This window comes from Phoxinus phoxinus, assembly GCF_949152265.1.
Source record: "Phoxinus phoxinus genome assembly, chromosome: 10".
In the NCBI taxonomy this organism is placed as follows: domain Eukaryota; kingdom Metazoa; phylum Chordata; class Actinopteri; order Cypriniformes; family Leuciscidae; genus Phoxinus; species Phoxinus phoxinus.
This window is the reverse complement of record NC_136885.1, coordinates 12,253,725-12,266,550: the sequence shown is the minus strand read 5'-3', so window position 1 is coordinate 12,266,550 and position 12,826 is coordinate 12,253,725. Positions and strand designations below refer to the sequence as shown.

Sequence of the window (12,826 nt, the reverse complement as noted above, 5' to 3'; positions counted from 1 at the left end):
TCAATAAGCCACAGAATGCAGGTGTTTACATGCAAATTTGGAATAAGGGGTAAAAATCTATCTGTGTCGATTGGCTTAAGCCGTTTATGATGACCTTAGTCTGCATTTACATGACCACACAAGAACTGTCTGCTTATTATGCAATCAAGTTAAGAATGTGCAAGTAAACATTAAAGGGCACCTATTATGGAATTTTGAAATTTACCTTTCATGTAGTGTGTAACATAGATCTAAGTGAACAAAAACATCCTGCAAAGTTTGAAATATGAAAGTGCACCGTATATAAAGTTATTGTCTTTCAAAAGTAAGAGTCGACTCGTTTCGAGTAAGAGTCGAGTCATTTTTATGAATCGTTAGAAGACCGAAGCTTTTTCTCTGACTAGATGACGTCAACTTGTCAAGTTATTTGAATATGATACGCCCACTTATTGCGCTCCAAGGCCAGCAGGGAAACATCAGGGCGACGAGACGCTGTGTTCTGAAGTGCGACTCAAAAGCCAACTTTTTACATCTGCCCAAGGAGGAGCATTTGAAGACTAAGTGGCTACAATTCACTATACCACAGAAGTATAGTCCGAGCCTTGTGCTTTGTTCGCGCCATTTTGAAGACGATTGCTTTACCAGCTTAAATGCAATCAAACTTGGATTCGCTGATATTGAAGGAAGGTTCAGTTCTAAGTGTATTTGCATCAGCTTCCTCCTCCGTATCACAACCTGTAAGTGTTATTAATAATTTTTGCTTTTATATTTTATGTAGCATGCTTAATAATTATTTTGTTTGTTGTGTAAGCACCGTTTAGCTTCTAGGTCTTCAATGGCAATTGAGATATGTGAAGTGTTTGTCGTTGTTTTCGGAGTTGTCTAAAGAATAGAGTAATACCTCGTAGTAACGTAACTGCATTTTTTTTTTGTGTAAAAACGTTATGTTTATGCATCGGGCTAATGCAAACAAAGACTGATTGTGCTTTTACAATATGAACTCTGGGCTATGCTCGCTAACATAACATTAAATTATTTATCTTATTTTTCGTTTTTTTTACTACAAACTATAAAGCAGTGGACTATAATCCTTATTATAACACAATTTAATTGATAAAAGCATCATTGTACTCCGTGTTAAAAATAAGTATTATCTCTGTAAACACTGCTGGGTCATCTGACCAATCAACGCAGATTAGCGTCGCGCAAAGGAGGGGTTTGGAAAAACGAGTCGTTGAACGAATCATTTGGGAGTCGGTGAGCAAATCAGGTAAAAATAAATGCATATTATATGAAAACAAAAGTGTTTTTTGTCATTGCATGCATGTAAAACTGTTGTTGGGGACTCCCACAACAACATTAGGAACATTTTAAATGTCATAATAGGTGCCCTTTAACGTTAGGTTGATAGAACTGGAAGTGCAAACATTTAAATGTTGCTGTTTTAGGGTTAATGCCTGCAGAACTCTATTCAGGAATCTTGACTGCACAATAAAAAAAATAAAAAATATTTTTCAACTTGTGAAACATGGATATTAGTTGGCCTAATAACCATATGACTCGCCTCACATTAAATTCTCAGTTATGTAGATTAACATGATCACTAAACTGCTTAGTCATAAATACTTGCCTTTATATTTGCTGATGAACTGCTCTTGAAGCCCAGGCTTGTCGGTTTCACAGGCAATGTGGTGCTCAGCGTCCTGCAGAGGTTTTCTACGTCTTTTATTTCCCAGCATGCTGACTTTCTTTCTTGCAATGACTGGAAAAATGTATAAAAAATATAAGGTGAATGAAATAAACAAGCATATTTAAACAATCTTGTTGATCTTACTGGATTTGTTCACCCACAAACATACATAATTAACATACAATTACATTAATTGTTGTTCCAAATTAACCTCATGTTGTTCCAAACCTGTGTTGTGTTTTTTCTGTTCAACACTAAAGTATATCTTTATATTATATCACAGAGCTCTATTCAATGACATCACATGTGACCAGTCTACAACAGGCATTTAGATAAAAAAGGGCAATGTCAATGATGCCAAAAACCATTGGTTCTTGTGTGTCCTGTGACCACAATTGACATAAATCTACTGTATATTCATATTTGATTTAAGAGCTACAGCATATGGGAGATTTTCAATAACCAGCTAGATTCATAGGGACTATTTTTAATGTGCTTTTTGTCTGCTTTGGAGCTTGAAACACAATAAAAATACTATAAAATGTCTATGTACCGTCATTGGGCAAAACAATCAATATAAAAATAATTAATAAATAAAAAAATAAAAAAACATTCCACTGAATTTTTTTTATAATTGAATAATGTATTACATAAAATAAATAATATATCAAATAATAATGTTGTAAAAAATTTGCTATTTGACAACACTTCTGAGAAAAACAATGACATAGTAGACTATCACTGACTCGGTTGTTTTGGTTAATTTGTAGAATCTAAAGAACTATTATATAAAAAATAATAGCAAAATTATATTTACTGGTCAATGCCTACAAGTAGACAACAAACTTTTTTCCTTATAGCAACAAATCATCAAATGAGAAGCAAACTCAAATATAAGCGATAAGTAAATAAAACTCTAAGCAAAAAAAATAATTAAACCAACAAAATAAACATACATCTAATTAACTTTCATATTTCTCAATGTATTTAGTTATCTTATCATGCATTTTCAGGACAAGTCTTGATCTCACCTTTCCTGCGTGGTGGAGAGGGTTGTCGTCTGTTCTATGGTCTGTTTCGCGTCTTGTCACGTGTCTGCATTTCCCGGGAAAACGCATCCACGCACGGTCGACACTTGCGTAAATGACGTAGTTACGTATTTTTATTTCACGTTGAAATTGTTGACCTAATAGAAAATTATCTAATGACTAGTATTTTGTTTTGTTTTAATCACAGTACGGTTTCTTCAAACTCAAAAAAAAAAAACGGTGGTGGAGTAAGTCTTTCTAGTGGACAGAGCACATGATCACTTTTAAACAAATCCACCCGCATCGACCTAGGAACCAGTGCGCATGTCCGTACAAGCACAGGTTTAAAAGAGCAAAAAAATCCTAAATGAACAACCTAGATCTCTTGAACAGACATCTTATTTTCTACTAATTGTATTTATTAATCAAAACAGTAAATTGATGTCTGCAAATACACAGCAGGGCTGATATTCAAGCTGGAATGTCTCCAGTTCTGCATGAGTCTGTGTTTTTGTCGTTTCATCACGTGTCGTGTCCATAGACTGTAAAAAAATAGGTCGTGTCCCACAACTACTTCAGAATTTATTTGAGTTAAGATGGGGGAAGGGTGTGGATTATGTCAAGGCTCTAAATTAAACTTTAATGTGTACATTAACAGCATTATCTTCTTTTTATTTCTTTAATAAATTAATGGTATTTTACATTAAAGGGCGAAAAAGCTGCTAGACCTTGTAAAAGTGCTTTAAAAACGCATAGCCACAACAGATTGTCGTCTTTTGAGCAGCACTTCTGATTAAGCTATATACCTGTCAGTCTGTTAGTTCATCTCTCTGTCACTGCAGTCAGTCCCAGTGGGGGAGGGCGCGCGCGCGATCAGAGTCAGTGCTGTGGGGGAAGGGCGCGCGCGCGATCAGAGTCAGTGCTGTGGGGGAAGGGCGCGCGCGCGATCAGAGTCAGTGCTGTGGGGGAAGGGCGCGCGCGCGATCAGAGTCAGTGCTGTGGGGGAAGGGCGGCTGATCTCAACATGAGCAGATCTCAGTCAGACTGGCAGTCAGAGGCAGAGCTAGGGCTAGGGTAGGGTTAGGGTTAGGGTTAGGGTTAGGGTTAGGGTTAGGGTTGGATATCCAATGGCTTTTAAAATCAAGTAAGAGCAAAATAAACCTGTAAACAAACATGTAAATGTGTCAGCTTGATTCATGATTATTTTAAACATTTTATTTTCTTTTGTATGACTATACTGCTCTGTCTCTCCCCCTCCCTCCCTCTCTCTCTCTCTCTCTCTCTCTCTCTCTCTCTCTATATATATATATATATATATATACATATACTTGTGTATATATATATATATATATATATATATATATACAAGGGCGTAGATTTGGTTTGAACATTGGCGGGGGGGTTTTTTTCATAGTATAAATATTGTGTGGCGGGGGGGGGTTGTAGGGGTTATCTCCCCCACAAACTACGCCCCTGTATATATATATATATATATATATATAGAGAGAGAGAGAGAGAGAGAGAGAGAGAGAGAGAGAGAGAGAATGTTTGCTGTAACTCCACTCCTCTAGTATAGTTCTTATCAGTCGCTTTAGTACATTTCTTGAACCTTAAGATTTGCAAACCAGTAAGTGCATTTCTCAAAACAATTTGTACAAACAACAAAACACAATAGATTACCATCAAAAGCCTGTAACTTGCTCAAAATACTAGTACTAAATCAATTAACATATCAGTGTCATCAGAAAAGTCCTTGTGTGTCATTGTTTGCAAACAAGAATGTCAAAATGCTTAGTCAGGTTGTCAATATAACTGTACTCTATCAATATTTTCAGAAATAAACTATGATTTTGATGACAATGATTGAAAATGCATAAGACTGCACTTAATATCTGTATGACACACATGTACGCATTACTCTAGATGAGACTGCACAGGATTCACAGATACACTGTTGGTCTGTCAAAAAATGACTGTACAATGTCATTGCGATATAAAGAAAAAGACTATGTCACACATATACTGTATGTACGTGTGTGTGTTTTACATTATGTCTCTATCAAGTATATTTACTGTATAATGTAAATTGCAAGTAGACTGCTGTAATATAGCATTACAGTAAGTCTACAGTTTATGGTATACAGTACAGTATGTGAACACTGTCTGATTACACACCTGTTTTGTCTACAAACGCTTGAATGATTGAGGACACACTCGATTGTTTTCCAAACATTCAGCTGCACCATTCGACCGCCTCTGCCATAAGGTTATGACTGAGAACAACAATAGTGGCCCTTATTTATTCAGAAACACACAATCTTGGCCTGTTCTACCTCTTCCTCTGTTTTACCTCTGTACCCTTCCACCACACATACTTACTCCTCTTCTTCTTCTTCTCGGCTGCTCTTCGGTTGTTCTTCCATTCTCAGAGTGTGTAACGTGTTGTGCTCTGTCTATTATGCTTCCCAAATGAGATGCACTCTGAGCTATTATAGAGAACTGGATGATCATTGATTGATCTAATGCTTTACATTCCCCTTCATTAGTGAAATTCAGAATTCACCTCTGCAATTCAACAAAATGTAAATGTAAATTCAGGACAAAAAAAATCTAATAGAATTGCATAGAAAATGTATTGACAGTTTATGACAACTAGTTCATCCATTCTGCATGAATGACTTATGGAACTAATGCCTGTATGTTTTGAGGGGTAAGACTATTCAACAGAGAACCAGTATAATACATTTTGATCAACATGACATAAGAAATTAATAATGTAAGAAACAGCAGACACTTGTAGCCTACATCAATTGCATGAATGTAACAAAGCATTTGCAATTTGTTCAAATGAATGATTGATTTAATTATGATGTGCACAAGTGACTAGATAATGTGGAGGTTGAACAATAATTTTTGTTGTGATCTGAGAAATGCACCAAAGTGACTGAGAAAAACTGTAAAATAATATGATATAATTAGAATGTTTGCTGTGCTCTCCTCTATATAATATACTATAATATAAAGATAATGTTTGATGTAACTGCTCTCCTATATATAAAATATATATAAAGAGAATGTTTGCTGTTACTGGTTTCCTCTATATAATATAGGCTAAAGAGAATGTGTTGCTCTGTGTGTGTGACTGTGTTCTCCTGCTCGTGCGGTGGGTGGGGGAGGGGCGGCGGCCGCTCAGGGACATCGCGGATGAAAGAGAACGGCAGAACGCAAAGTAGGAGAAAACACTTAAAACAAATAAACTCACTCATAAAAGCAAGCGATTTAGCACGTTTTCATATATTTTTGTGGCTTGTGTATTTTTATTAAACAAACTCAGATGAATAAATCATCACACCCATATTGAAAGATTTAAGCAGTTGTCCCGCTTTTGGAAGGAAATATATACTTTTTAAATTCACATGACTTAATCATAATGTCCCTTCCCCGCTTCAAACTCGTTCCTACATGATTAATAAACTCCTATGTTACTGTTCGTGCTGTAGTCACGGTGACGCGGGGAAGCGCGATCTTCACACACACAGAGCAGAGACTGATGCGAGAGCAAAACGCGAGGATTAAAAGTTAAAAAAAACATGCTCATATAAATCATGAGAGGTCCTGCTGCTCAGGGCAAATGAGTCTATTTTTATTTAAATACTAATTATTGGGAATTTTTCTATAATTTAATGTGGATTATCTGTCAATTCAGATCATAATCATGATCGTTTTTGCCTCCGCCATGTTTGTTGATGACGTGTTGGCCTCTGATTGGTCAGATCATCAAGTCCCGCTTTTGTAGTGCTCTGATTGGTCAGAATCCCCGAAGTGTGTATCTTTTCCGGAAGTGCAGTACTCCTAGAGGGCGCTGTGTTATACACACTTTAGTGGGGGGGCATACACACTTCACATACACAAATCACTTAAAAGTGATTTTTTGGGACAAGTGAGATTTTAAGTCTGGACACCATTTTAGAGTATGCTGAATGCCATTATATAGTCAAACAAATGAGGACATACAAAATGTCCTAAATTTTTTAGGTGGTCCTCAGTTTACTGGTGTGTATCCTGGTGAATGTACCCAAAAGGGACATAAGCACACACACACACACACACACACACACACACACACACACACACACACACACACACACACACACACAACAATGTTAACTGTTTTTGTTCTGTTTCAGCAGCGAAAATAGTTAAACAAAGATCACAGCAGAACCATCGCGCATCTCACAGTGTTTTTTCATTAGTGAATGATTCCGCATTTTGAAAGAATCGCTTGACTCAAAGATTCAATGATCAATCCATAAAGATCTGTGTCATTCATGAATGATTCAGTCGTTCGAACGAATGAATCAATGACTCGCTCATTAAGACGGTCGTGTTTTTTCATTAGTGAATGATTCCGCATTTTGAAAGAATCGCTTGACTCAAAGATTCAATGATCAATCCATAAAGATCTGTGTCATTCATGAATGACTCAGTCGTTCGAACGACTCGTTTGAACAAATGAATCAATGATTCGCTCATTAAGACGCTCGCCTGGCGACACCTACAGGAGGTTTAGTGTTATGTTTAAAAGTAGCCTTTCATTCTTTGCAACGATCGTTAATTAACTTATATTTAAAACAATCTTAAAACATTATTTAATGCATTGTTATTTTTCAGTGTAAAATATTTAATTTGATCAGCCACAGGGTAGGCTAACAGTCCTATAGTGTCTTATTATTCTAAATAATTTAATTTATTGATCAAATTTAGAAATTAAAAATGAACTATGAAGCATACATTTAATAAGAGTAGGGTGTGACTAGGTATAGATATTACAATATACAGATATTCAAATATAGTGGACACTAGCCTATTAAAACCTGAACGTGTCCGCTTAATAAACCGTGAGCTGAATGAGTCGCAGCAAACATCAGCACAAGGAGTCCAATTTCATTAATCATGGGTGAAAAGCTGACTGAAAAGATTAAGAATAATAGGCTATTGAACACGCAATTCAAGCAATCCCACCCCCGAAATGGCGCTATGTTTAAAATTAAACTAAATGCTCACGGCTGCACGGGCAATAACGCGTTCACGGCGAGGAACGAGCAGAACAGAGTGAATGTGTTTTAGTTCATTCATACTGGACGTCCAGTACTTACTTTGGCTTTTAAGTTAGCGATTTAAAAGCTCCCGCTTTAATTGCACATCGATTAACCGGTAGGAAAATATTCTAACAGTCACTATTTATATAGATACAATATACAATGGGCCTACCCGATTTTGACCACAAGAGGGCAGTATTGCCCTATGTATGACTTATTTTTTGACTAAAAAGTGCATTCTGGCTGTTTTTTAACTTATACATAATTCTTAAATTGAAATAAAAGAACAAAATGGGTTTAGTTCTGATATTTGTATACTTTTATATAGAAATAAATGGTGTATAATAAATTTTTTAGAAGATATGAGGCTTTTAGTGTTTCCTTTTTTGGACATTACTTTAATCCCTCGCCATAGCAAAACCGTTTGAGATATTTAATATCCGTTCACAATTTAGCATCTTTAATGTATTTTCATCATGTTGAAAAAGTTTGGTGTGAATAAAATAAACCACCGCTAAAAACTCGGAGTCTAAAATATACCAAAACTCACATTCAAACCAAAATATCTGACTTCCTGTTGGTCGGAGCTAATGACTGTAAATTAGAAAGTTGTCGGGATCGAAGAGAAGAATATACGTACCGAGTTTGGTTACTGTAGATAAAACTAATACCCCATTTTTGACTAAAGGTGGCGCTACTGAGCCCCTTACCACGCCCGTTTCTGAAACTTCGCACAAGTGTACTAGGCAATAAATGTGATATGCATGTTGAGTTTCATGCAATTTGAAGCATGTTAAGAGCCTCAAATGCATCCAAAAAGAATATAAAAGTTTAAAGCGTTGCCATGGCGACAGTATTAAAGATATCAATAATCCTTTCACAGGTCTACATCTGTCGTGTGTTTACATTATACACATAAAGTTTGAAGCAAATCGGGTAAAAATAAGAGGGTGATTTCAAAGCATTTTGAAAGTGACACACTTCCTGCTGCCAGTTGGTAGCGCTATAACTTTGACTCACAATAGTCACATCCATGCGATTGGCCTCTTACAGCGAACACAATGCTGAAGTTTCATCAAGATCAATTAATGTATGAGGATGTTATAACACACTTCCTGTTTCCAATATTCGCCATAAATTCGTTTTCTCGCCACGGCCAAACCGTTCGAGATATCAAAAATCCCCTCGCAATTTATCATCCTCCATGTCTTGACTTCATGCACACCGAGTTTCGTGGTCATCCGATGAATTCTCTGGGAGAAGTGTTTCAAATGGCAGAACATGCGTTTCCATACAGCCCATAATAACCGACTTCCTGTTGGACTGGCGTAAAACTTAGAGCACGAAAGTTGTTCGGCCCGATGAGATCTATACGTGTACCGAGTTTCATATTATTACATGCAAGCGTGTTTGAGATATGGACATGTTTTTGAATCCCATTCCAGGGGGCGCTGCCGAGCCCCCCTGCCACGCCCGGGTCCCAGCTTCAGTCGGGCCCTAATGGCCGCGGGTTCTGACATTTGTGCAAAGTTTCAAGAGTTTTTGAGCACGTTAAGGCCCTCAAAAGTGCCCAAAAGGTAGTAAAATAATAATAATAAAGAAGAAGAATAAATAATAATCCCATGGAAAACAATAGGGCCTTCGCCTTTTCAAGGCTTGGGCCCTAATAATAGTTAAGAAGAATAATCCGGAGGAAAACAATAGGGCCTTCGCCTTTTCAAGGCTTGGGCCCTAATAATAATAAATATATATATATATATATATAAATAAATATAGCTGCAAGCAGCGATTACGGGCCCAAGCCGGTGGCACCGCCACCCTGGTGCCTTTAGTTACACTAAAGGCACCGGGCTGGCGCTGCCACCGGCTTGGGCCCTCCATCGCTGCTTGCAGCTATATTTATTTATATATATATATATATATATATATATATATATATATATATATATATAAGCCGCCACCCCGTTGCCTTTCGGGTTCCTGTGCACGATGGGCAATAACGTAACCCCGCTTTGACTGTCGAGAAGAAGTCTGCTTTAGAGCTTGTATCAGTGTGAGTCTTTCTGCTCCCCTCCAAACACACACAGAAAAGGGGGGGGGGGGGGCCTGATGGCCGCGGGTTCTGACCTGTGTGCAAAATTTCAAGAGTTTTCGAGCACGTTAAGGGCCTCAAAAGTGCCCGAGATTTTGCACACAGCAGAGAAAGGGTTAAACTAAACTAGCCCCCCTCCTCACACACACACACACACACACACACATACACAGATCCCCCCCTCCCGTCCCCACCCCACACAGACAGACACACACACACAGAATTGCAGAGAGACAGAGAGAGACACAATTCACATTCAAACCACAATATCTGACTTTCTGTTGGTCGGAGCTAATGACTGTAAATTAGAAAGTTGTTCGGCTTGATAAGATCAATATACACGCTGAGTTTTGTAACTGTAGGTAAAACTATAACTAAGTTATAACACACTTTATGCATCCTTTTTTAATCATAAATGCGTTTCCTCGCCACGGCCAAACCGTTCGAGATATCAAAAATCCATCCGCAATTTAGCATCCTCCATGTCTTGACTTCATGCACACCGAGTTTCGTGGTCATCGGATGAATTCTCTGGGAGAAGTGTTTCAAATGCCAGAACATGCGTTTCCATACAGCCCATAATAGCCGACTTCCTGTTGGACTGGCGTAAAACTTAGAGCACGAAAGTTGTTCGGCCCGATGAGATCTATATGTGTACCGAGTTTCATATTATTACATGCAAGCGTGTTTGATATATGGACATGTTTTTGAATCCCATTCCAGGGGGCGCTGTCGAGCCCCCCTGCCACGCCCGGGTACCAGCTTCAGTCGGGCCCTGATGGCCGCGGGTTCTGACATTTGTGCAAAGTTTCAAGAGTTTTTGAGCACGTTAAGGGCCCCAAAAGTGCCCGAGAAGTCCCACACAGCAGAGAAAGGGTTAAAATAAAGCCCCCCTTCTCTCTCACACACACAGACACTGAGAGAGACTGGCAAAATTCCCATCAAATCACATTCAAACCAAAATATCTGACTTCCTGTTGGTCGGAGCTAATGACTGTCAATTAGAAAGTTGTCCGGATCGGGGAGATAAATATAGATACCGATTTTTGTTACTGTAGGTAAAACTAATACCCCATTTTTGACTAAAGGTGGCGCTACTGAGCCCCTTACCACGCCCGTTTCTGAAACTGTGCACAAGTGTACTAGGCAATAAATGTAAAGTGTCTGTCGAGTTTTATGCAATTTGAAGTATGCTAAGAGTCTCAAAAACTTTAAAAAAGAATATTAAAGTTTGATGCATTGCCATGGCGACAGTATTAAAGATATCAATAATCCTTTCACAGGTCTACATCTGTCGTGTGTTTACATTATACAGATAAAGTTTGAAGCAAATCGGTAAAAATAAGAGGGTGATTTCAAAGCATTTTGAAAGTGACACACTTCCTGCTGCCAGTTGGTGGCGCTATAACTTTGACTCACAATAGTCACATCCATGTGATCGGCCTCTTACAACGAACACACTGATGAAGTTTCATCAAGATCAATTAATGTATGAGGATGTTATAACACACTTCCTGTTTCCAATATTCGCCATAAATTTGTTTCCTCGCCACGGCCAAACCGTTCGAGATATCAAAAATCCCCTCGCAATTTAGCATCCTCCATGTCTTGACTTCATGCACACCGAGTTTCGTGGTCATCGGATGAATTCTCTGGGAGAAGTGTTTCAAATGCCAGAACATGCGTTTCCATACAGCCCATAATAGCCGACTTCCTGTTGGACTGGCGTAAAACTTAGAGCACGAAAGTTGTTCGGCCCGATGAGATCTATATGTGTACCGAGTTTCATATTATTACATGCAAGCGTGTTTGATATATGGACATGTTTTTGAATCCCATTCCAGGGGGCGCTGCCGAGCCCCCCTGCCACGCCCGGGTCCCAGCTTCAGCGCGGCCCTAATGGCCGCGGGTTCTGACATTTGTGCAAAGTTTCAAGAGTTTTTGAGCACGTTAAGGGCCCCAAAAGTGCCCAAAAGGTAGTAAAATAATAATAATAATAATAATAAAGAAGAAGAAGAAGAATAATTAAAGCTGCAAGCAGCGATGAAAGGGCCCTCGCACCCGTGCCAACCGCCACCCGGTGGATTTAGGAAGACAGAGCACGGTGGGCATTGTGCATTTAAGTAGGTAAATATAGGAGTATGTCAAAGTCAGTTACAAAAATGTCCTTTATTATGGGGATAATAGCATGCGTTATCACTCAGATAAGTGTTGCTAGCATGTTTTAGCATGTTTCTAGCATGTTTAGAACTCAATGGCATATTAAATATGTCGCTAGCAATGCATCACAGTTTAAAACGTGTCACTTCCTGTCGACAGTAGGTGGCGCAATTACTTTAACTTAAAATTGTCGTGTAGATGTGTTCAGGGCAGGACTCTTATCAAACGTGTGAAGTTTGGGGCCGATTGGACATTGCCTTCTTCAGTAACAACAACTTCCCGTTTCATTGCATTAGCGTGCTTTAGCACTTAGCTAAGAATTGCTAGCATGTTTTAACATATTTCTAACATGTATATAACTCAATGGCATATTTAATATGTTGCTAGTAATGCATCGCAGTGTTAAACATGTCACTTCCTGTTGCCAGTAGGTGGCGCTATTACTATAACTGAAAAGTGTCATGTAGATGTGTTCAGGGCAGGACTCTTATCAAACGTGTGAAGCTTGGGGCAGATTGGACATTGCCTTCTTGAGTAACAACAACTTCCTCTTTCATTGCATTAGCGTGCTTTAGCACTTAGCTAAGAATTGCTAGCATGTTTTAACATGTTTCTAACATGTATATAACTCAATGGCATATTTAATATGTTGCTAGTAATGCATTGCAGTGTTAAACATGTCACTTCCTGTTGCCAGTAGGTGGCGCTATTCTATAACTGAAAAGTGTCATGTAGATGTGTTCAGGGCAGGACTCTTATCAAACGTGTGAAGTTTGGG

The 12,826-nt window shown here is 38.4% G+C and overlaps 1 protein-coding gene across 1 annotated transcript in view; it reads right to left on the bottom strand.

Annotated features, from left to right (window-relative positions):
- Positions 1 to 2,228, bottom strand: part of LOC307006095 (uncharacterized protein) — a gene marked incomplete at its 5' end in the record, with an annotated part of 4,954 nt that extends 2,726 nt beyond the window's left edge. Inside the window, one exon of the mRNA XM_079626734.1 lies at positions 2,223 to 2,228. Coding sequence (XP_079482860.1) covers positions 2,223 to 2,228 — 6 coding nt within the window. The remainder of the gene's footprint in view (positions 1 to 2,222) is intronic.
- Between the last annotated feature and the right edge of the window lie 10,598 nt (positions 2,229 to 12,826).